Source organism: Clupea harengus, chromosome 12 (assembly GCF_900700415.2).
Source record: "Clupea harengus chromosome 12, Ch_v2.0.2, whole genome shotgun sequence".
NCBI lineage: Eukaryota > Metazoa > Chordata > Actinopteri > Clupeiformes > Clupeidae > Clupea > Clupea harengus.
In genome coordinates, this window is record NC_045163.1 from 22,538,598 (window position 1) to 22,563,526 (window position 24,929).

Consider the following 24,929-nt stretch of genomic DNA (forward strand, 5'->3'; position numbering starts at 1 on the left):
ATGTGCTTGAATAATTTGAGTTTTGGCGTCCTTATTTCATGACCTGCCATAACATTTTCGTTTTCAGCTCCTCTCCTTGACTTTGGCTTGGTCTGTCTGTCTGTCTGTCTGTCTGTCTGTCTGTCTGTCTGCACACACACACACACACACAGTGGCAAACACACACACTGATGCATTCACACACTCACCGATACATGCATACAAAAATAAAATAATTTCTCACAGCAGTCCTCTCTCCTCTCTCTCCCCCCTCCACCCCCACCCCCCTCCACACACACAGGAAGCGGGCCACCCACAGTGCAGGCAAGAGGAAAGGCAGCCAGAAGGACCTGCGGCCGCCGGACCTGTGGATCCACCACGAGGAGATGGAGCTGAAGAACATCGAGAAGCCCTCCAGCTCGGCGCCGTCGGGCCGCGAGTCGCCCATTCAGAGCGTCCAGGAGATAGCCCCCGTCAGCCACAGCCAATCAGAGAGCCAGATGGGCAGCAAGAGCAGCCACTCAGGTGAGCCCCGCACAGGGTCTCTGTCAGTGGTACTTAGAGCAGTGGTGGGTATGATGATGATGATGATGCAAAGCAGACATCCCAAGTCTCCCGGAAGTTCCGGGAGTCTCCCGCATTTTGATAGCGACTCCCTGATGCCCGCAAATTACTTAAAATCTCCCGGAATCTAGAGCGAGCGAGCAAGACCGCGCACGCGAGACAGACGTGCTCCAAACCGCGTAAGCATCTGTGTAGCGCGAGCACGACAGAGAGGGAGAGGGACCTGACTGTGCGTGTGTGTGGCAGTGTGAGTGTGTGCCTCATGAAGCATCCTGATTGGCCTGTTTCGGTAAGTCAACCAATCAATTTTCAGTGTGGGCGGGCTTTTATGTCTTCTACCGAACCGAATTAATCAGTTCAGTGCATCTAGGAACAGGAGCACCAAGGCAGAGGGAGAGTACCCTAAAAAACGAAACGAAAATACAAGACACATTTTACAACAGACTATACAAAGGTGTACCCCTGTCTTAGAAAAGTAAATCACAAAGACAGTCTTGCTCGCTGAACAATATGTAACAGTGATTTCAGCATTGCCCATGGCGGGTTAAAAAACTGTAAAAGACATGTTTATAGCCTATAGAATGATATTATGCTTTTATATCTTTTAGGGACCACAACTTGTTAGGGAGCGCAGGCAAGTAGGCCTGCATGTAAAAAACAGACAATGGTTTTTTTTTTACATGCAGGCCTACTTGCCTGCGCTCCCTAACAAGTTGTGGTCCCTAAAAGATATAAAAGCATAATATCATTCTATAGGCTATGCCCTATGCAATTCTTTGTTAATTATGTTTAAATACGTAGATTACTTTTACTATTTATATGCTGCTTATACTAATTATGTTAACTGCTTTTATTTGTATTCCATTGCAACTTTAAACAGGTCTAAGGAGTTTGTTGTTTTCATGTAGCCCTGGCAACTAGCTGGCCTGAATAATATGCACATGAAATGAAACTTGTTGAACTCACCTCAACATGTCTTTTACAGTTATTTAACCCGCCATGGGCAATGCTGAAATCACTGTTACATATTGTTCAGCGAGCAAGACTGTCTTTGTGATTTAATTTTCTAAGACAGGGGTACACCTTTGTATAGTCTGTTATAAAATGTGTCTTGTATTTTCGTTTCGTTTTTTAGGGTACTCTCCCTCTGCCTTGGTGCTCCTGTTCCTAGATGCACTGAACTGATTAATTCGGTTCGGTAGAAGACATAAAAGCCCGCCCACACTGAAAATTGATTGGTTGACTTACCGAAACAGGCCAATCAGGATGCTTCATGAGGCACACACTCACACTGCCACACACACGCACAGTCAGGTCCCTCTCCCTCTCTGTCGTGCTCGCGCTACACAGATGCTTACGCGGTTTGGAGCACGTCTGTCTCGCGTGCGCGGTCTTGCTCGCTCGCTCTAGATTCCGGGAGATTTTAAGTAATTTGCGGGCATCAGGGAGTCGCTATCAATATGCGGGAGACTCCCGGAACTTCCGGGAGACTTGGGATGTCTGCCTGTGGTTGTTTACAGTCACAAATATGACAACATATTTCAGCAGTAACATTTGAAAGCCTACTCTGGCTTCCTGTTTTAAACCCAGATGTAGTGTGCAGCTGTTCTTTGAAACTAGACTCGGACAATTACTGTACATAATATAATTCAATTATTCAGATTCGCACCAACCAGAACAGCGAGTTCATCTCAGTTCTGAGCAGCGAAAAGTTTACTTTTCCGACTAATTCAGGACGATTTTCAAACTCCCACACGGTCCATATTTAAAGCCCGGCAGTGGTTGTCGTGCACCCCTGGGGTCGAGATTAATGCACCGTTCAAGAGGTGCTCTTTAATGAAATTACACAGCATGGTACAGTGCGTGGTTAACACCTGCTCACCCTCCACCGGTCTGACTCAACACCAGCGCGAGGAGCAGCTGCCTCAAACACTCTCAAGCCTGCTGTTAATGTTCAGTCTGAATATCTGAATATTATTCCACAGCCTTTTCACGGGTCAGAGGAGTGCATGAGCAACAGCAGCAAACAGGAAGAAAGAAGGCTGACTGTGCTGTCATTGGCTCACTGCGCAGCCATTGGCTCCGCCCATCACTACTGGCCCTGCTAGGACATGGAAATGACATGCTAATCATCTTAGAAATGATAGTGTGAGCGCCGGCCGCAGACTTCTAAAGGACAGACTCGCTGTGGAACGTGTTTTCTTTTTTTGTTCTTGGCTTGGTTCTTGGTCTTTCTTGTTTTCACCACGCGTCGTCTGCCTATCGATTTGCAACAGCAGACATAATGGGCTTTGCTACAATGGGCAAACAAGCCATCAAAGACGGAGAGTGAGCTCGCTCTCTCGCTCTCTCGCTCGCGCTGGCCTCTTCCAGAGTGGCTTCAGGTCTCTCCGGCTTATTATCCGCTTACAGGGCCTGTGAGTCAGAGCACAAGATCAGCGTCCCCTACCCACCGTCCTACCTCCCCCTCCAAGCTCTGCACTCCTGCACTCATTCAGCCCCGTCTGACTGTCTGTCTGTCTAACTGTCTGTCTATCTGTCTAACTGTCTGGCTGTCTTTCTGTCTGTCTTACTGTCTGACTGTCTGTCTGTCTGACTGACTGTCTCTCTGTCTGTCTGTCTGTCTGTCTGTTTATCTGTCTGTCTGACTGACTTTCTCTCTGTCTGTCTGTCTGTCTGTCTATCTGTCTAACTGGCTGACTGTTCGCCTATGTGTCTGTCTGTCCGTCTGTCTAACTGTCTGACTGTCTGTCTGTCTGTCTGTCTAACTGACTGGCTGTCTGACTGATTGTCTGTCTGTCTGTTTGTCTGTCCAGCGGATGGAGATGATGTGTCCAGCAGCATGTCCACCCTAGAGCGCTCCCTGGCTGCCAGGAGGGCAACGCGCACCAAGATGATGATTCCCATGGATTCACAGCCCAGCAACACACGTAAGTGACACACATACAAAATCACACGCACAGACAGGACCACTGAACCATAGAGGCGCAGAAGGAGACATACACATATAGACACATGCAAACACAAGCTCTATCTCCCGCATACACACACAATCATACACACACACACACACACACACACACACACATATATATACGCACATACACACAATTAACTGTGCTGACACATACACACTCTGAATCACAAAATTATGTAAACCTCGCAGACACACACACACACATCTGCCAAAGCCAGATCTTCTGGCCATATTCCCTCCTTCACTCAGTTTGTCAGCGATACGTCTGGACAGGTAGGAATCTCCCATCCAGGAAGCCGTCTGTCCGACTGGCCTGCCTCCTCTTCCCTCTCCATTAATTATGCACTAAAGGCAGGTGGGCGGGTGGGCAGAAAGCACTGGGCCGCGCGCTCTCGCTCTCTCTCTCTCTCTCTGTCTCTCTCTTCCCCTCTCTGTCTCTCTCCCCCCCCCTCCTGGCCATTGGCGGGAGACGGGACGGCGTGAGTGGAGCAGCCCGACGCCCTATGGTCATCACTCACACCGACGGGGTTGACACACACACACACACACACACACACACACACGCGCGGCAGGGTTGACACGGAGCAGGTCTCGCCTGTCCGAGGGGGTTGACACGGAGCAGGTCTCGTCTGTCAGAGGGGGTTGATACGGAGCACGTCTCATCTGTCCGAGGAGCTGCCCACGAAACACACCGTATCTGGCACATCACAGGCGGGCCAGCCAAGAGTCCGTCAGAATCTGGCCCGCACACGTCTGGAGCCGGAGGAGCAGAGGGGGAGAGGAAGCGTGCCAAAAAGGGGGTGGGCCATTTGTGTCTGTGTATACTACGTGTGTATGTGTGTGTGTGTGTGTGTATGTGTGTATCAGTCCGGATGTGGTTTGGAGAGTGTGTGTGTGTGCTTGAGTGGAGGAGGTGTAGGAGGTGGAATGCTGGTAATCCAGCCCTCAGAAGCAGCTCCTGTGTGATACTCTCTGGGCTGTGTGTGTGTGTGTGTGTGTGTGTGTGTGTGTGTGTGTGTGTGTGTGTGTGTGTGTGTTTAATCCCAGCAGCTCCAACTGTGACTCATCAGGAGTCTTTTCTTCTTCTGTTATTTCTGGAGGATTCAGTGTGTTTTGCTGTTTTGTTGTTTTGCTGCCTCACCACTGAGGCTGTCAGGGGGGCGGGGGGGGGGGGGGGGGGGGGGGGGGGGGGGGTCTGTGTCTGAGGTACAGCACCTTAGATCTCAGCGTGACTCATAACACCTCCTCACACCAGCCTCCACCCACACACTCCCCACTCCCCCTGGAAAAGGAGATGTGGGGGCAAGAATGAAGGGAGAGAGAGAGAGAGAGAGGGAGAGAGGGAGAGGGAGAGAGAGGGAGAGGAAGAGAGAGAGAGAGCTAATTAGTCCACTCCAACCTTTCCAGCTCCCCTCTTCATGAAACATAAAAGGTGCATCTCAGACTGACTCAGGAACACAAAGAAAGATAGAGGAGGAGAGAGAGAGAGAGAGAGAGTGGGAGAGAGAGTGGGAGAGAGAGAGGGGGAGAGAGAGGGGGAGAGAGAGAGAGAGAGAGAGAGGGGGAAAGATAGAGGAGGAGAGAGAGAGTAGGAGAGAGAGGAGGAAAGAGAGAGGGGGAGAGAGAGAGAGGGAGAGAAACACAAAGAAAGAGAGAGGGCACAGTCAGAACCCTATTAGTGCCTTACACACATCCACATACAGTATACATGCTCACACAAACACACATCTGTACATATACATGCTCTCTCTGTCTCAAACTTCAAACTCACACACGCACACACACACACACACACACAAACACACACGGAAACACACAGGAACACAGACAAACACACACACCCACACACACACACACACACACACAGTGTAAGATCCCGGGGGGCCTGTGACTGTTGTGTGTTGTGTTCCTCTCCCTGCCTCCTGAGGGTCTGGGGGTCTCCCTGTGTGTCTGGTGCCCGTGTTGTGTGTGTATGTGTGTGTGTGTGTGTGTGTGTGTGTGTGTGTTGTGTTGTGAATGTGTGTGTGTGTGTATGTGTGTATGTTGTGCCCTCCTGAGGGTGTGGGGGTCTCCCCGTGTGTATGGTGCCTGTGTTGTGTGTGTGTGTGTGCGTGTTGTGTTGTGAATGTGTGTGTGTGTGTGTGTGTGTGTGTGTGTGTGTGTGTGTGTGTGTGTTGTGCCCTCCTGAGGGTGTGTGGGTCTCCCCGTGTGTCTGGTGCCTGTGTTATGTGTGTGTGTGTGTGTTGTGAATGTGTGTGTGTGTGTTTGTGTATGTGTGTGTGTGTGTGTGTGTATTGTGTTGTGTGTGTGTGTGTGTTGTGTTGTGTGTGTTGTGTTGTGTGTGTGTGCATGTGTGTGTGTTGTGCCCTCCTGAGGGTGTGGGGGTCTCCCCGTGTGTCTGGTGCCCGTGTTGTGTGTGTGTTGTGAATGTGTGTGTGTGTGTGTGTGTGTGTGTGTGTGTGTGTGTGTGTGTGTGTGTGTGTTGTGCCCTCCTGAGGGTGTGTGGGTCTCCCCGTGTGTCTGGTGCCTGTGTTGTGTGTGTGTGTGTGTGTTGTGAATGTGTGTGTGTGTGTGTGTGTGTGTGTGTGTGTGTGTGTGTTGTGCCCTCCTGAGGGTGTGGGGGTCTCCCCGTGTGTCTGGTGCCTGTCTGATGGGAGCACACCATGTGACCGTGATGAACCAGCAGCTCACACACATCAATCACAGAGGTCCCAGCTTCCCTCTCTCTTCCTCTCTCTGCCTCTCTCTCCCTCTTTCTCCCTCTTTCTCTCTCTCCCTCTCTCTCCCTCTCTCTGCCTCTCTCCCTCTCTTCCTCTTTCTCTCTCCCTCTCTCTTCCTCTCTCTCCCTCTCTCTCCCTCTCTCTTCCTCTCTCCTTCTCTCTTCCTGTCTCCCTCTCTCTTCCTCCCTCTCTCTTGTCTCTGTCTCTAGCTCTTCTCTTCCTCTCTGTCTGTCTCTTCCTCTCTCCCTCTCTCTTCCTCTCTCCTATCTTCCTCTCTCCTTCTCTCTTCCTCTCTCCCTCTCTCTTCCTCCCTCTCTCTTGTCTCTGTCTCTAGCTGTTCTCTTCCTCTCTGTCTGTCTCTAGCTCTCTCCATTTCCCTCTCTTTCTCTGTTTCTCCCCATATCTCCATCTTTCTCCTCCCCCATCCCCCCAATCACCCCATCATTCTTCTCTATCAACCAGACAGGCTTATACATTAACAGGAATTATACATTCCTGCTTCCTTTCGGTGGTGCTAGTGGTGTGAGCTCAGGCTGCAAACAGGAAAGGAGTGTGTGGTGTGTGTGTGTGTGTGTGTGTGTGTGTGTGTGTGTGTGTGTGTGTGTGTGTGTGTGTGTGTGTGCACGCGCGCGTCATATGAACCCACCTGACTCTGATGTTCCCATTCTATTCTGGGGAAGCGGGGGGGGGGTTGAGTGGGTGCATCTCGCTCCTGTGGTGAGGACTGATCAGAAGGTCTCTCGCCTCCTCTCCTTGTCTAATGCGTCCTGCATCCTGGGCTGAGGGGGTGGGGGGGTTCTATGGGACAGGCGAATAATTACGCCCTAACGACGGGATCCTTAATGAACACTGGGACGCGGCCTCCACAGTTCCGGCAGACAGGGTTGCCATTAATGAAATAAAACAGTGACACTGCAAATGACAGAGTAATTAATTTCGACATTGCATGTTTAATGCAGTTAATTATCCTCTTCGGTTTCTTCCCTCACTCAATCACCCTTCTTTTAGACACCACACACACACACACACACACACACACACACACACACATATTCATTTTCTCCCCCTTGTCTCTCATCGTTGGGAGATCATTGCAGACACTTTGTGACACTCTCCTTGGCTCATCTAATAACATCTCCTCTCCTCCCCTCCCATTCAGTCTAACCACCAGAAGCCAATCACTTTAATTCAGTCATAACAGTCATGGCCGTTACGTCTCCCAGTCTTAGTCTCCTAACTGCCCCTAACAACCCTCCCCATCCCACGCCCCCACTCATGGAACCCACAGCAGTGACTCCGTCAGCATCAGCTTTCTCACACCATCCGCCTCACTTGTCTGGATGACTGACTTCAGACTTTGTCGTCGTCGTTGTTGTTGTTGTTGTTGCCGTTGCCGTTGTCGTCGTTGTTGTTTGCCGAAGTCATTATGCTAGATCAAGCATGTAATTCACCGGGTGGAGCGGGACCGCGGTAATCAATCCCCTTAAGGCCGGACGGCCCGATGCCTGGGTGCCTCTCCACCCCCCTCCCTGCCGCGGCTCACACCGCTAACAAGGTGCTCCTATTTCAATCTCTCTCTCTCTCGGGAGGTTCAAGCTCACGCAGAATGAGAACGAGGCAGAGAGGCGAGAGTTTGGGGAGCAGTCAGGCTGGTCTCTCTCTCTCTCAGTCACACACAGTCCCACGGTGTCACACACAGAATAGCCAAGTGGACTTGACTTTTCCTGACTTTCAAGAGTTATACAATTGCCTGGTTTTTAATTTAGAAAATTGATTGTTGAATGGAAGTTCCACTTTATGGGATGTGGCCTTGTGCCCCGCGCTCACAAAAATGGCTAACCAGATTGTTTTAGATTTGTTTCTGGCAGCTGTAATCAAACCTCCCCGTGGCACTTTTGTTCAACCGATTTTTCCAAAAGAGCGATCCAATTACAGAGCAATTAATTGCCATCAATGAGGTGAGCTCGTTATTCATTAGCCGATTAGGCCCCTGTAGTCAACATGTTTGTGCCCGGGCGGTGATTGTGTTTGGAGGGTTAGAGTGAGTGGAGATTATTATGAAGCTGTGAATGGAGTCGGATGGAGTGCGCTCAATGCAGCAGGAACACCAGTGTCGGCCACTGTGACCTTGCAAAGCATCATGGGAAGCTGACGGGAAGAAGACGAACTTCATTATCTTTGCAAGAGATAGAGTTGGAGAGAGGGGAGGAACATCACATATGGAGGCACACAGACATACACACACACACACACACACACACACACACACACACACACACACACACACACACACACACACACACACACAGACCCTTTGCCAGCAATCACTTCTGCCTGGTCGTACGCTGTTTAGAAGATAAAGATCTCTGTGGACTACTTGAGGCATTTTAACAGCCAGTCCTCCACTCTCGGTCTGTCTCCCCTGCACAACCCACCCCCATCTCCCTCACCGACACACACACACACACACACACACACACACACACACACACAGAGAGAGAGAGAGACACAAACACCCCTTTTTTCTCTCTAGTGAGCCTTCAGATTTCGCTCCCAAGGTCAAAGCGCAATCATTCTCCATTCGTTTCTCTCGCTCTCTCTCTCTCTCTCTCTCTCTCCTCTCTCTCTCTCTCCTCTCTCTCTTTCTCTCTCTCCCATCCATTATGTCTGTCTGAAAGAGTTCAGAACAGGTTCCCTCGGCCCAGCGGGTTAAACTCTGTGACCTGGCCCTGTGCCAGACCCTATATAAAGTAGGGGAGCATAGACTCCGCCTCTTTCCCAGGTGTTTGAGGGTTGCTGGGGTTTTCTGGTAGCTCTCCTGAGCGCTACCTGAAGTGTGCCCAGCAAGATTCCCTGCACTATTTGTAGTTTATTTTGTATTTCTTTGTGTGTTTCAGGCACAGATTGTGTGCACCGCAACTAATAGAACTGAGCAATCACCGTCAACAAACCGATTTTACTAGACGCCTAGGGAAGCTACCCGTTGTTGTCTTGAGAATGCAAATCAATGAAAATCAATGGTCACACACACAGGCTGGCAGCCAACTACAGAATGTGCCCAATGAAACGAATGATACTGTAGATGTGCCGGTTTGATGTTTGTGTGTCTCTGCTGAGAGCTTCTCCTCTGTGTCCTTTCTTGCAGCGGTGGTGAGCGCCATCCCCGTGCCCACGCTTGAGAGCAGCCAGTACCCGGGCATCCTACCCTCGCCCACCTGTGGCTACACCCACTCCAAGTTCACCCTCAGACCCATGCCTTTCTCCACCCTCACCGTGGACAGGGGCTACGCCGCAAGTAAGCAACACCTGCTCCGTCCAGCTTCTTTTCTCTGGCTGTATGCTCTTGATTGTAACTCAGCTGTGTCATACGACTCTTTTTCTCCTTGCGTTTCCAGTAATTGCAAGGTTCTGTCTCTGCGCTTGGTGCGCTTTTGTCCTCTGCCAAGGCTGCCCAAGTGTTCGTAAATCATTCTCTCTCTCGCTCTCTCTCTCTCTCGACTTTCTCTTTTTGTCTTCTGTTTTTCTCCTTTAGCTATCTATCACCGGTTCCTTTCTTTCCCTGCCTCTATTGGAGTAGGCTTCCTTTCTCTCTCTCGCCCGTATGTCTTCTCCTCTTGGCCCTCAGCTCCGCTTCTGTCTCGACCCATTTGGCTATCTATCCTTCCTCACCTCTCCTCTCCTCTCCACCTGCCTGCTCCTCGGACCGGCCATTTAAGGCCTCGTTAGCGCCTCTCGTTAGTGCACCTCTCTCTCTGGCCCCGGCCCCTGGCATGGATGGCTCACTCTTCACTCTCTCCCCCCGGCAGGGCGGCCATGTTACCTAAGTGGCAGCGAGGTGCCGCCGCAGGGCCTGGTAATTGCTGCCCCACATCTGTAATATAGGAGAGAAAGAAGGAGAGGGAGACCGAGAGAGAGAGAGAGAGAGAGAGAGAGAGAGGAATTTCCAAAAAAGAAAGCTAGAGTGGAATTAGGTTACTTTCGCTTTACTCCCTCCTCCATTTGCCTCTCCATCTCTCCATCTCTCCATCTCTCTATTTCTCTATCTATCGCTCTCTCTCTCCTCGCCACCCCATCCCCTCCCCTGCCTGAGCAGCACTGAGACGCCTCTTGTCTGTCTGAAGCACAACAAAGACCCCAGCAGCCTAAAAAAAGAGGCGCCAGGGCCTGCAGAAAGCTTTTATGTTTAGCGGCAGACTAAGTGGTCCAGACATGGCCTCTTGGCAGAACTACTGTAGGGCTTCTCTCCTCTCCTCTCCTCTCCTCTCCTCCACGCTGGGTGAACAACACAGGTACATTCTCAGCAGAGGCTCCAAAGCCCAGGTCGGTATTCGCAGCACAAACTGCAAACACGAGCCGAGCTGTGAGAGGATCAGACGGAGGCGAGGCGAGGCGAGGGGAGGGGGGGGAGGGGGTGCGAGGCAGGGGCCCCCCTGGCATCTGTTTGGAGGGGGGCTCAGCGTACCCCAGCATGGCCCTCAGTAAAGCTGCCAGCTCCTGAGCGCATCTTCACACAAAGAGATCGGCGGCTTCTCTGACTCCTGTCGCTGCAGGGCTCGGGCGTTCTGCAGGAATCTCCAAACTGTGTTTCGGAGTCGAGATGCACCATGTTGCTATTCTGTGCTGTTCGACACCACATAGCTGGTGGAGCAGGGGTTTGACTACAGGGGATTTATTGTACCGTGTGAAGTCATCCTGCTCCTGCAGGTACACGGGTGCAAACGGATCAAATGGATGCAAATCTGTTTACATTTGAAAATGTGTATACATCCTGTACACACACACACACCCAGAAGCAGAAGCTAAAGTGCGTTTCACAGTGTTTTAATTCCCTGCAGCTAACAGGCACTTTAATTCCTTATTTTCTAAGTGCCTTTTGCATGCATCACAAGGTGACTATCCCCTTTATGTTCCCCTGCAGCATTATGGTTTCATTCAGATGACTGTGTATGTCTTTGTTTGCTAGCTGCTGTTGTTGTTCCCTGTGAATATTAGCATCTTTGACCGGCAGTCGTTGTCTCTCCGCAGCCATATCCACAGAGGGCCCCACGCCCATAGCAGGGCAGCAGCAGACGATGATCCCGTCGGCGGCCGGGTCTGTGGCGGGGTCGGAGCACGGCTCAGCGGAGGAGGCGCCGAGCCGCACCATCCCCACCGCCTGCGTGCGGCCCACGCATCCGCTCCGCAGCTTCACCAACCCCCTCCTGCCCCCACCCATGGGCAACATCGACCCCAAGGTCTACACGCCCATGATGCCACACTCAAGTGAGTCCGACCCCGGGCACTTACGGGGGGGGCAAAGTTTGTGTGTGTGTGTGTGTGTGGGGGTCAGTAAAACCAATAAACCAAGGTTTGGTTTGAGGCTTCTTGTGGAACCTACTTCTGGAGTTTTGCCAAGCACGAACCGGCTAATTGTGGCACGAGTACAAAAACAAGGGCCGATTGTTTTTAATTGAGTGTGTGCATAGTGGAGGCAGGCGCTGAGTTTATCCTCCGTGAATCTGGCAGATGATTCATTGATGTCTCATAATCAACCCTTGCCCAGACTGGGGTGTTTATGGCTGTGCTGCTAATGGAAGTGCACAGATATGAAGGGCTTCTATCTCCACGGCATCCGGTCGATGGATTTCACTGCTAGTTTATTATTCATCGCCGTTGATGATTGATTGCACGCAGCTTGTTGACTTGTAATGGCAGTGGACTGTAGTACAGTAGGAAGGCTGTTAGGGAGATTTGGTTGTTCCTATTGATTTCATTGTGGAGATGAATATGCAGACGCAAGGGCTGGGCTTGTTGCTTAGTATTTTACATGCGGGTGAGGAGTTGGGTTATTATATGGGTTATGAAGTCTGTTTGAGAGGGAGGAAGAGAGGGGAGAATGGTTCACTGTTTTAGAAGTGGGGGAGGGAACTTTGGTCAGGCTTCAAGGGTTCATCCCTCAAGCCTTAAGTCACCACATAATCTTACCTGAAGCAAGATAGTTCACTTACTGTGTAATCCCAGCACTCAGCCCTGGAGTGTGTGTGTGTGTGTGTGTGTGAGTGTGAGTGTGTGCACGCGTGCGCGTGCGTGTTTGTGTTTTTGTAGTATTTATGTGCATGAGTGAGTGCATTAGGATGTTTTTTTAATAATCTGTGTGTGTGTGTGTGTGTGTGTGTGTGTGTGTGTGTGTGTGTGTGTGTGCATGCTTGTGTGACCATGTATCCACTACTCGATGCTCAGGTGGTTCCGTTTACCATTGATTGCCTCTCCAACGCACACGGCTCTCGCACACACCGCAGGCTCTCTGGTTCTCCTCAGGGAGGCCTCGGTCTTGTCTCTGCCCACCTGTGTGAAGCTAAAAGTGGATACTGGTATCCAGCAGAGCCTCCTTCACCCCCCCCCCACAAACCACCCTTTCCAACCTTGCCAACCCTCTACCTTCACACACACACACACACACACACACACACAGTCAAAGACACACACACACACACACACAGATCTATCTTTCTGCTCCTGAATGCTTGCGGTGATAGAGATGTATCGTGACAGGTGCACCAGGCAGTGTTTTCCCCCTCCAGTCCAGATTTAATTGGTTTTCCTGAAACCGCTTCGGTGTTTAGATGCTGAGGCAGTCATGGCGTGGGGGGGGGGGGGGGGGGGGGGCTCTCCCCCTTACTTTGGCTTACGGAGGACTTGGCTGAGGGGGGGTGAAGAGACTGGCTAGCCTGGGCGAGATATCCACTAGATTAGAAAACTATCAAAACTGAATGGAGCCAGGGCTGCGGCTTGTAGTGAAAGTAGTGAGTAGTGAAAATACGGCGTTTATCAGGCTGATTTAGTGTGTGAGGTGAATTGGAAATGGCTACGCTAGGTGTTTGCAACTGTGGAGCACAAATAATGCAACTTCACAAAGTCATCTGCAAGCAATGTACCCCACTGTGAGATCAAACAATGAAATCTTATAAGATTAGCATCTCTCAGCATGGCTGAGATAATCTCTTTATGCACTGAAGCAGAGTTTGACATGGGGATTTAGATGTAAATTTAATAGATGTATTCATTTAGTTGTGAATTTGACAAAAATATGTGAATAATCTCTGTGGTGAGTGTTTATAGGGTGAGAAAAGGTGCTGTTGTGTTGTGTTGTTGACCTTAAAGAAGTTTTTCAACTCACTCTTCCACCTTTATGAACCACAGGCCTCTCCGTTCCAGTACTTTCTTCCCCCCCCCCCCCCCCCCCCCCCCACACACACACAGACACATACACACACACACACACACACACACACTAAAGCCCAGGTCCAGGCAGGGTGCCGGAAAATCTCTCTTCCTCCCGCTGAAATTGCCAGGAAAAGGGCGTGTTTGCAAGAGGCCACATCACACATTGTGGCCTGCCTATCTCTCTCTCTCTCTCTCTCTCTCTCTCTCTCTCTCTCTCTCTCTGAATTCTGTTCACATCCCACCTCTACTATCACGAAGAAAGAGAGAAAAAAAATTCCAATTTCAGACAGGCTCTGTCCAGGTGGCAGGGGCAGGTCTGAGGAGACGCCTACTGTGTGCGGTACAGCGGACTAGGCTGCCCACCTCACCCTCAGGTGTCTGAGGAGACGCTTACTGTGTGCGGTACAGCGGACTAGGCTGCCCACCTCACCCTCAGGTGTCTGAGGAGACGCTTACTGTGTGCGGTACAGCGGACTAGGCTGCCCACCTCACCTCTCAGGTGTCTGAGGAGACGCTTACTGTGTGCGGTACAGGCAGGACTAGGCTGCCCACCTCACCCTCAGGTGTCTGGAGGAGACGCTTACTGTGTGCGGTTACAGCGGACTAGGCTGCCCACCTCACCCTCAGGTGTCTGGAGACGCTTACTGTGTGCGGTTACAGCGGACTAGGGCTGCCCACCTCACCCTCAGGTGTCTGAGGAGACGCTTACTGTGTGCGGTACAGCGGACTAGGCTGCCCACCTCACCTCTCAGGTGTCTGAGGAGACGCTTACTGTGTGCGGTACAGCAGACTAGGCTGCCCACCTCACCCTCAGGTGTCTGAGGAGACGCTTACTGTGTGCGGTACAGCGGACTAGGCTGCCCACCTCACCCTCAGGTGTCTGAGAAGACGCTTACTGTGTGCGGTACAGCGGACTAGGCTGCCCACCTCACTCTCACCTCACACTCACTCGGCCTCCAGAGATGAATGCGATACAACACAGTAACGTTAGTGAAACAGTAACCTTAGTGACACAGTAATGTAAGTGAAACAGTAACGTTAGTGAAACAGTAACGTTAGTGACACAGTAATGTTAGTGACATAGAAACGTTAGTGAAACAGTAACGTTAGTGACACAGAAACGTTAGTGACACAGTAATGTTAGTGACATAGAAACGTTAGTGAAACAGTAACGTTAGTGACACAGTAACGTTAGTGAAACAGTAACGTTAGTGACACAGAAACGTTAGTGACACAGAAACGTTAGTGACACAGTAATATAAGTGACACAGAAACGTTAGTGACACAGAAACGTTAGTGAAACAGTAATGTTAGTGACACAGTAATGTTAGTGTCACAGTAATGTTAGTGAAACCCTTCCTTTCCTTCCTCTGAGTTTTGGTGGCTTCTCTTTGTCGGACGATGGCAGAGCGATTTTCTGAAGGCACTTAGCGGTCGTGCGGGGGCACCGTCAGACAGATGGACTCAGACCGCTCCAAATTGCCTGGTCCCTTACCTGCTAACCATCACCAGACTGCTGCCGGTGATGGGCGCCATGAGTGGGCGATGAGACTGGTCTATTTCCAGTCAGATGCCCTAATGGCACCGGAGCCACCCACCCACGCTCCACACGCCAGACAAAAGCTTCGCTTTAAAAACAGAAAAGAAACTCAGCTCCGACCTCACATCTGCCTAAAATTAATCTCTCCCCACTCCTCTTGGGAGCCGTATGTCTGAAGAGGCTGTTGAGCTGGATAGCAGAGCTGCTGTTTCAGGATTTTTTCGGGCATGCTGTATCCCCCCTTTTTCCTTGCACCACAATTACAGCTCATTACAATTCACCTAAGGGGATTTAAATCATTACCGTTCAACCGTTTAAAAAGGCATTTGATGGAACATAATATCCTGTATACTTAATACACCGAGTCATGCCTGTGTCTTAAGATAAGGAGACGGCTCTATGTAGCAAGTGTGAGTTTTGTGCTTGACTGTGCTCCCCTGTAATTATTCTGGGATTGAATTATGCCCACTGGTCCGGCATCCAAGACCAAGAGCTCATAGACAGGCAGGAGAACGTTGCTATGTCACGTCCATTTTAGTTTGTTAATTCCAATCCTTTGTTGTTCTTGCTTGTGATTTTGTGGTGCAAATGTTTCCTAAGTAGCCTTTGAGGCACGTAACCACATGACAGTCAGGATAAGTAGCTCTCTGTATGTGGGGAGGTGGTAGGGGAGTCAAAGTAGCTCTCTGTATGTGGGGAGGTGGTGGGGGAGTAATAGTGGCTTGTCTAATTCTTTAATTTATGTTATTGTACTTTTACAGCATACTTTTGCATGTGTGTATGCATGTGTAAGCAGGTTTATGTGATTTTGTCTTTGTAGAGGTGGATTGATGCTCGTCTGTAACATTTGCAATTCAGTGTGCAGGCAGCCATCTCTGTGTGTGTGTGTGTGAGTGTGTGTGTGTGTGTGTGTGTGTGTGTGTGTGTGTGTGTGGTGTGTGTGTGTGTGTGTGTGAGTGTGGCAGTCTTTCAGTGGGCCGCCCTGAGTGACAAGGCCACTGATTGTGGCTGAGAAGCGGGGACATGACTGGGCAGAGCCCTAACTGATCTGGCAGCTAGCGGCTCCGCGCCACACCAGCGGCTAATTATAGCCCCCCGCCGCTGGATCACGCTGCTGCTTTCGTGGGTCGCTATTGGGGAGCAGGGACAGCGGGTGACACGTGTAATTAGGCCCCGCGGACAGAGATGCTTAGAAGACACGCAGATGAGCCGCCTCACCTCCCACGCACCAGGGGGCAGCGGTCCCTCCTCGAACGCATTCCCTTAAATGACGCGGTAGCTCTGCAAGCACGTTCACAGACTAAACAAGCGCTTAGGGCTATGGGCTGTATTGAATTATACGTGCTGAAATGTAAAAATTGTGTCGATCTCATCTTTGTCAAAAATTATGTTACCGCATTTATGATATATGGTACGTGTCTGTCATTTTGTATCCTGCCATCTGGCATACATACACCAGAGACACAAACCCAGTTAAGAGAAAAAGAACAGAGAGAAGCAGGCAGGAGAGTGAGAAATAGAGAGCAAGAGAGAGAGAGGGAGAGGGAGGGAGAGATAGAGAGAATGAGAGAGAGAGAGAGAGACATAGAGAGAGAAAAAGAGAGTTAACTCCATTATCACATGTATGGATTTCCGGCGCCTGCAGCCAGTCAGGCCCATTACTCCACCTGCTGCTCCGTCCTGATTGCCTGATGTCTACCTGTGATTTGTGGCGATTGCGGCGGCACGCTGGCCCTCCTCGCTCCGGCTGGCACCGCGCGGGCACTGCCCCGTCCAACCCCAGCAGGCATTAATAACCCCGGGCCCCTCGAAAGCCCTCTGGCCGGGGGCACGGGTCTGAGCCTCTCCTTCTCCTCCTCTTCTGCCGCTGCAGACGCTCCTGCGGTGCCCACACGCCAAGCAGGTGCTGCCAATTTACACTGTTAAATTATGCAGATAATGTCGGGCGCGGGGATGTAATTAAGATCGGCGAGGGCGATAAATTCCCGCGGGCTGGCCAGGCAGAGACCTGTGCTGCTGTCTGGCGTCACGGCTGTCCATCAATCGCCCACTGCCCCCACTTCCGTCCGTCTTCACCCCCCCCACAACACACACACACACACACACACACTCTCTCTGTCACACACACCTACACACACACTTTCATACACAGCACACACACACACACACTCTCTCTGTCACACACACATACACACACACACTCTCTCTGTCACACACACATACACACATACACACTCTCTCTGACACACACACATACACACACACACACACACACACACATTGGTTCTTTGTCCTTGGAGTGCAGTGTTTGGAGTGTGGTCCTGGTTTCTGAGCCCAGGAGCAGTTAGTGAGATCCATCTGCACAGTCCTACCTGTTGCCAAATGGCCAGATCTCATTCGCTGATGTATTAGTGAGCGCGTTTGTTTGGGCGAGAGTTCTGCCCAGAATGTTCTGCACATCCGTGACATGTTCTCAGAGCTCGGGGATACGGAACGAATAAACTTGTGTTGTTATCTGTGTAACTGCAGGCCACAGAAAACATTCCGTTTTTGTCGGGAAGGAATGTAGACAAGCTTAAGAGCATGTTTGAGGTGATTAAATGAGCGGTACTGGAAGTGAATCACAGGTGTTAGTGTGTAATCACTGAGAGAGAGTGAGCAGAGGTGTTGACTGTATGTGTGTGTGTGTGTGTGTGTGTGCGTGTGTGTGTATCTGTCTGTCATTTCTGAGCTGAGGTGTTGACTGTATGTGTGTATGTGTGTGTATGTGTGTATCTGTCTGTCATTTCTGAGCTGAGGTTAACTCTGTGTGTGTGTGTGTGTGTGTTTGTGTTTTCAGGCGTCACTCTCCCGAAGGCCCAGGTTAAGACAGCCTCCCTGGGCCAAGCAGGCAAAGCCAGATCACCTCTCCTGCCCGTGTCCGTGCCAACGGCCCCAGAGGTGGGCGAAGACGGCCAGAAGCCCCCCGAGGATCCAGCAAGTGTAAGTAAATAAGTGTGTGTGTGTGTGTGTGTGTGTGTGTGTGTGTGTGTGTGTGTGTGTGTGTGAGAGAGAGAGATACACTCTCTCTGTAGGTGTAGTATCTGCAAGTGTGTGTGAGAGAGCTCCACGCAGAGTGTGGAGACTGGGAAGTGTGTGTCACATGTTCAGAGGCTGCTTGTGGACCTGTCCTATTTCATCCCCCAGTATCTGACTGAAGAGGATACAGAGGCGACTCCTATCTGTACTTCAAAGACTGCTTGGGCAGTGGGTGCTAGTGTACACAAAAGAACACAAAAGAACACAAACGTGCTCCTGGTGTCAGTGTCCTGTCCCTGAATTGCTTTTTACGGACCATGCGATGAAGGCTATTCTATTTCCAGCTGCTGACTCTCCGAGTTTGGTCCCGTTAATAGCCAGGTTTGCCTCCAGAACGGCTGCATCCTTTCCCCCTGGGGTCTTTGTCCTGTTCCTTTTGTCTCAGAGACATCAGGGGATTTGTTCTGCACCGTGTCAGAAACAGTAGCTTCCACGGGGCGCCGCGCACATAAAGAGGTGTGCATCCTTCAAGCAGCAATGCGGTCACGCACTTATGAGGGGAGCTTCTATTAGCACAGCGTCCCTCCTCCTCACCGCAGGTCAAGGGTCGTTTCTTCAGGCTACTATACGAAACACCTAGTGAATACAACAAGCCGTCTTGTCACGGTAGATTTATCTCAATACAAATAAAGTCCTCCATTATCTTACCTCAGCTCAAATCTTGTTTTCCACAGTTCTTCTCTGAACTAACCCTGTGTCTGTAGAGTGCCTGCTGTTGCGTTCTGCAGGCCCTCTGTGCTTCTCGCCAAGCTGAGAGACGGTCCAGCCAGGGAGGCGATAGGCAGGCAATGACAGGCAGTCTGTAGTGGGGCCGGCATGAATCTGAGGGGCCATTAAATATTAATATCTCAATAACAATAACAGCCAGCACGCATCAGTGCGGGTGCTGATTTGAGTGCAGGAGCGATAGTGGGAGCGCCAGAGCCATTAAACAGCAGAACATTTTACAGGAGGCGACTGAGCTGGAGCGAGGGAATGAGAAAAGAAGAAGAGGTGGGCAGGAGCGAAAAGAGAGAGGGAGAGAGAGAGAGTGAGAGAGGTGGGAGATAGAGAGAGTGAGAGTGGTGGGGAGAGAGAGAAGGGAGAGAGAGGTGGGAGAGAGAGAGTGGTGGGGGAGAGAGAGAGAGAGAGATAGAGAGTGAGAGAGTGGTGGGGAGAGAGAGAGAGAGAGAGATAGAGAGTGAGAGAGTGGTGGGGAGAGAGAGAGTGGTGGGGGAGGGCTGGAGGGAGTGAGGAGATTGCAGGCACAAAGGTCAGCATCCTTCTATCCATCTCACATATCTTTGTAATTGATCTGGCCTTTTCTCATCAGGCATGAAGTCAGAAGGAGTCTCTCCAAATAAATGCACCGCCATCGATCAGCCTCTTTATATGCCCAAGTCTCTCTCTCCCTCCCTCCCTCCCTCCCTCCCTCCCTCTCTCATTCGCTCTCTCTCACTTTCTTTCTATCTCTCAGGCTTGCATCCACGCATCTATCTATCACAGATATATTTTTCCAGATAGGAGAGACACTTTTAGATCTTTTCTGCCTCTGTTAAGCACCCTGACTCTATGTGTGGAAATGTCACGGCCACCCAACCCTCCCAAAAGTGTCCTTCATAGCAGACCAGACCAGATGGTCAATTCCATTTTTTTGGAAATACATGGAAATACAGTATTGATGACGTTAAATCAATTCCCCAAGTGGTGCCAAACATTGTGTGTGTGTGTGTGTTGTGTGTTATGTACATAACAGGGCACTCACTGGTAGGGTTGCACGCAAGGGGGTACACTCCCCCCTGGGGAAGTAGAGCAGTGCACCACCCATCTGTTAGCAGTCCGCTGTTAAAAGTGATTGAGCGCTCCATGGCTCCAGTGCCAGGGGACGTTTGTATGTGTGTGTGTGTGTGTGTGTGTGTGTGTGTGTGTGTGTGTGTGTGTGCGCGCGCCAGGAGACGTTTGTATGGTGTGTGTGTGTGTGCGCCAGGGGACGTTTGTATGGTGTGTGTGTGTGTGTGTGTGTGTGTGTGTGTCTGTGTGTGTGTGTGTGTGTGTGTGTGTGTGTGTGTGTGTGTGTGTGTGTGTGTGTGTGTGTGTGTGTGCCATGGTACATGTGTATGGTGTCTCTGGAGGGCACGGAGAGAAGAACACAGGGGGAGAGAGATGGGAGGTCTCCCAGAATGCCAGTGGAAGATCCATCGGCCGACATATTGATTCCCAGTAATGACATGTCAATAACTGGCATTTGTTTTAAATGGATGCGCTTTAGGAGGGAAGAGGCCCGCTTAAATGGTTTCCTTTTTAAAAAGGGTCAGCATTGACACACTGACACAGACACACACACACACATACACAGCATTGACACACTGTCAGCCATTCAATCAGTCATCACACACTGAATGTTTGGATACGACCAATCAAGCCATGTAAATATATCTGAGGGAATAGGTCAAAGGTGAAGATGTTTTCAGTTCCACTTATAACATATATAATAATAACACATAACATCAAGTATCCTTATTACAATGTACTTATAAAAGTTAGTAATCATACCATTCCCATGAAGGACACAGAACTACGCATTACTAATTATATTTATATAACTGCCTAGTAATAATCAAGATAGTAAGGGTTAAGTACATTGTTCCTAAGGACTCTTAATTCACAGTGTCTCCAAACTGATGATAATTTCTCTTTTGTCTGTAGTTTTGTAACAGCGCAGCCTTATTGATGGCATCCCAATCTTTCAGCAAACCATCTCTAACTCGAGGCCTCTGTGGTGTCTTCTCTCTCTCTCTCTCTCTCTCTCTCTCTCTCTCTCTCTCTCTCTCTCTCCTGGGCAGGTTTACGAGCAGGACGACTTGAGCGAGCAGATGGCCAGCCTGGAGGGCCTGATGAAGCAGCTCAACGCCATCACCGGCTCGGCGTTTTAACAGCAGGGCTGCGCCGTGACGTGACATGACGGATCGGCATGCGTCCCGCAGTAGTACAAACACCTTTTTTGGGGGGGGGCAGCTGAGGGCGGAGGTGGCACTGGACTCCCACGGACTGTCACAGAAACGAAAAAACAAAACAAAAACAAAAAAACAGCCACCCCTGTCCACGGCTCCTCTGTGCCCACCCTCTTCTGCTCTCTCTCTTTCTCTCTCTTTCTCTCTCTCTTTCTCTCTCTTTCTCTCTCTCGCTCTCTTTCTCACTGCGCTGCCATCCTTTAACAACAATGAACAAGAAAACCTTGGAAAGAAAACTAGAGCAGGATGACTAAAAAGGGAATCCCTGGGCAAAGACTCTGTTGCAGAGGCGTTTCAAAACCAAGAATCTCCATCCTGTCTCTTGCCCCAACACTCACCACCCACCCACCAGACCCAAAACTTTGTCCTTTGATTTGTAAACCATGGTTATCGTACGATGTTTTCTGTTGTGGTTGTCGTTACGTGTGATGTGTGTTGGTTTTGATGGCACTGCCGTCATGACTGAAACCTTATCGACGGCTAGTCGCGACACCCGCCCCCCCCCCCCAACCCACGGCCCGCCCATCAACATGGCTTCCGTCAGACATGAACAATCCCTGGATCAATCCCATAATAACCGCCTCTTTCGTAACCAAGTGCTTGTGTGAGGTATCTCTGCCTTTCCGGCCCTTAGTGGAGGGACTGTGCTGCTCTTGGGCGGAGTGGAGGACAGAAACGCAGGAGCACCGACGGAGGAAATAGGAAGACAGACCTTTCTGGAACAACATCGCCATTCCCAAACTCAGGTCCATGGATCTGCTGCTCAGCCGGTATAGGCAGTTCACCCTCCCTCTCCTTTTCAGTTTCAGACCCTAGGGCTCCAGTGCTCTGCCGTCTGCCAAAACCCAGCGGCTCTAAATCAACAGGAGAACTGTTCCACAGGAATCCTCCTTGAGAACTCCCCCTTGAGAAATAGAGCGTGCAGCCATTTTGTTAGGGTTTGTTTTTGTTCTTTGCTGCCAAGGTTTTCCAAACACAATCAGAGAATAAGAAACAAACGTTTTTTTCTTAAACGATCTCTGTGATGGACTGTCAGTGCTTTTTTTCCTCATAGGCCAAGTGCCACCTATCATTTGCCCTGTATCGCCACACACTCCAGCCAGACTCTGCTCATGCCCTCACCCTCTAATGGGACAGAGTCATTCCAATCAGGGCAAGGCAGTGAGGCAGTGAGGCAGTGAGGCGGACGCCTGCAGCGAATAGGTTTGGCGCAAGGGTGGTTGGACCATAATCTTCAGTGGTGGATGATTTCTGTTGCAACCATTCCACAGTGAAACGTTTTGATCAGTTGTGTCTCTGTTTTAGAGGCTGTCAAGGAAGGCCCAGTTTCACTGGTGTCATGTTGAAATTGGGGCGTGGGTGTATGTGTGTGGGGGGGCGGGGGGGGGGGGGTCATTTTGATATGAAAAGAAAATGCAAACAGTGTCCATATAGTAACTATATTTTTACATCAGCTGTTCAGTTCAACCTGTGCAACTATTTTTTGAAGTCAATTTCTATCCGTGTCTGGCTTGTGATATTGTTTTAAACCTGAGGGCCTGCCCAGGCCCCGCTACGCCTCATAGAGACTGCAGATAACCTAAAACTTTTAAACGAAGCAAGCCCCGGAAAACAAATGAAACCTGTCCATTGAAAAGGTAAATGAATCATCACCCACTGCTGTGTAAAAATAGCCCCCATCAGTATTCCCCCGGTGCAGCTCGGTACCCGGTCTTCACGGATGCTGTCTTAAAACATGGGTTTGCTCCTGAATTGGAAGTAGAAAGAGGTTGTTGCATTTTCATTCAGGATGTGTTTGTGTGTGTGTGTGTGCGTGTGCGTGTGCGTTCGTGCGTGTGTGTGTGTGTGTGTGTGTGCATGTGTGTGTGCATGTGTGTGTGCGTGTATGTGTGTGTGCGTGTGTGTGTGTGTGTGCGTGTGCATGTGTGTGTGCGTGTGTGTGTGTGTGTGTGTGTGTGTGAATGAGTGTGAGTGTTTTCTGTGGTGATGACTGGTGAGGATCATTGTGCTGTGTCAAATGTGGGTCTGACACGAGGGATGCCAGAGTCTGGGAATTATGCAGAAGAAGGTGTTCCCGAGGTCAAATGTCATTGCCATGGCAACATCATCTCTTGATGTCTCCCACTGCAAACTGTTTTGTGTCTCTTCATTTTTCCTCGAAAAGAAAAGTGTTTTTTTTTTTTATTATTATTGTGTTTAAGTTGCGATGAAGTGGAGATGTTTTATGTGCCTACGTTTGTTTGTTTGTTTATCTTCATTTTCTTTGGTCACTTTATTCAGTGGGGAAATCCATGAGACACTTAATTGCCTAACCCTGTTTTGAAAATAGAAAGAAAAAGAATAGAGAAAAGTACAGGGTGGAGGAGGAACGTCTGTGCTTGGTGAGCTCTTCTACGACGGTCAGGCATGGCCCTATATTTTTCTTGTACGCTGTACATGTGTATTTTATCACGGAGAGAGAGGATCACTGTAGCAAGACAAGAAGGAACGCTGTTTTTTGTATTGTACAAATCCATACAGCAATGGATGGGACATTTGATAGGCAATTGTGTGACTGTGGGGGAAGGGTTGGGGTGTTGGGTACTTTTTAATGGTTCAAATTTAATATATTGTTTAAAGTGTTCCTTTCTCAATAACTTATATTAAAAAAAAAAACAATGTGATCATTCTGGAAAATGTAGGCTTTAGTCTCTTCAAAAAAAGGAAATGAAAAGAGCGAAATCAGACAAGAAGTCAGCAGCCCCTCACCTAATGCACTGTGACATTTTGTTTAGCCAATCCGTTGTGCCCGATGAGAAACTCTTTAAGAGGATATTTTTGGCCGTGCGGTCGTGTCTCACTCCATTTAGATGTCAGCAGCAAAGCATTGGTTGTCAGCCTGTCACCGCCAGCCCTTGTTGGCGTGGCTTAACCTGGGAAGAGGGCAAAGATGTGTTTGCTGAGAAGGTGGCCAGGGGGAGGCAAGTTAGAGCACCCACTCTCAAGCTGAAAAGAGGGGAAAAAAAAAAAAAAAAACAGAGGGCCGTTGTCATGTCAACAGACGGCACCGTTTAGGAATATTTCACCGAACCAGCCACCAACAAAGAGTGCTTGTTTTGCTCGACTGCATTAAAGCGCACTTCAAAAGGTCGGCCAGGTTGTCCAGTGATTTGTTTTGACAGTAAACAATTGAAAAAGGTTCCACTGGTCCTGTACTCCTCTAACAAATGGTTCCGTCTACTCTCTCCGTCTTTAAAACAAAATGGATCTGAAGGTGACCCTCTTTAGTGTGTATGTCAAAAGTACTGACGAGACCAAAATCATGCTAATAAAGGCTACTGGTGTTCGTACTTACTGAGCATCCATTGGGTATTGCATGAGCAAGAGCCTCCATGTGGTTACACACATGTCATGGTTCTCACAGGGCCGTGGGTATGAGTGTGTGTTGACAAAGAAACACATCTCAGAATCAGGCTTTTTTTTCCTCAGCTTACAAAGCTTGTTCCCAGCTACTAGACATGACAAGCAGAAACAGAGCAATGATGCAAACAAGGCCATTTCCTGACTCACACTGAGAATCAGTCCCAGAACCATGGTCCAATTCCGTCGTCTTTCAAACTAAAGTGGGTTGCAAGCTGTCAGACAGGCAGGAGAAAGGAAAGAAAACGCATTTTAAGAGACCTTATTATATGTCTTTTTCATTCATCCTTAAATTTGTCCAATTTTAGCATTGTTAACCAAATTAGACTAGTAATTCCAATATTAAAGTGTACATTTTGTTCCATTTGAACAAGGGAGGGAAGTTGCAAACAGTACCTTCCAGGCGTCAGAATGAGCGTCCCTTGGCTGTTTCTACCCACAATGTTGTATACAATTGCTGGTTTTGTAATGCACTGTAG

At 49.7% G+C, this 24,929-nt stretch overlaps 1 protein-coding gene across 1 annotated transcript in view; it reads left to right on the forward strand.

Moving 5' to 3' along the window:
- dcc (DCC netrin 1 receptor) overlaps positions 1–21,684 on the forward strand; it is a 155,037-nt gene extending 133,353 nt beyond the window's left edge. The window contains exons 23-28 of the mRNA XM_031577481.2: positions 281–504; positions 3,360–3,473; positions 9,386–9,535; positions 11,266–11,502; positions 17,823–17,965; positions 20,884–21,684. Of these exons, the coding sequence (XP_031433341.2) occupies positions 281–504; positions 3,360–3,473; positions 9,386–9,535; positions 11,266–11,502; positions 17,823–17,965; positions 20,884–20,973 (958 nt within the window). The 3' untranslated portion in view covers positions 20,974–21,684. The remainder of the gene's footprint in view (positions 1–280; positions 505–3,359; positions 3,474–9,385; positions 9,536–11,265; positions 11,503–17,822; positions 17,966–20,883) is intronic.
- The last annotated feature ends 3,245 nt before the right edge of the window (positions 21,685–24,929 follow it).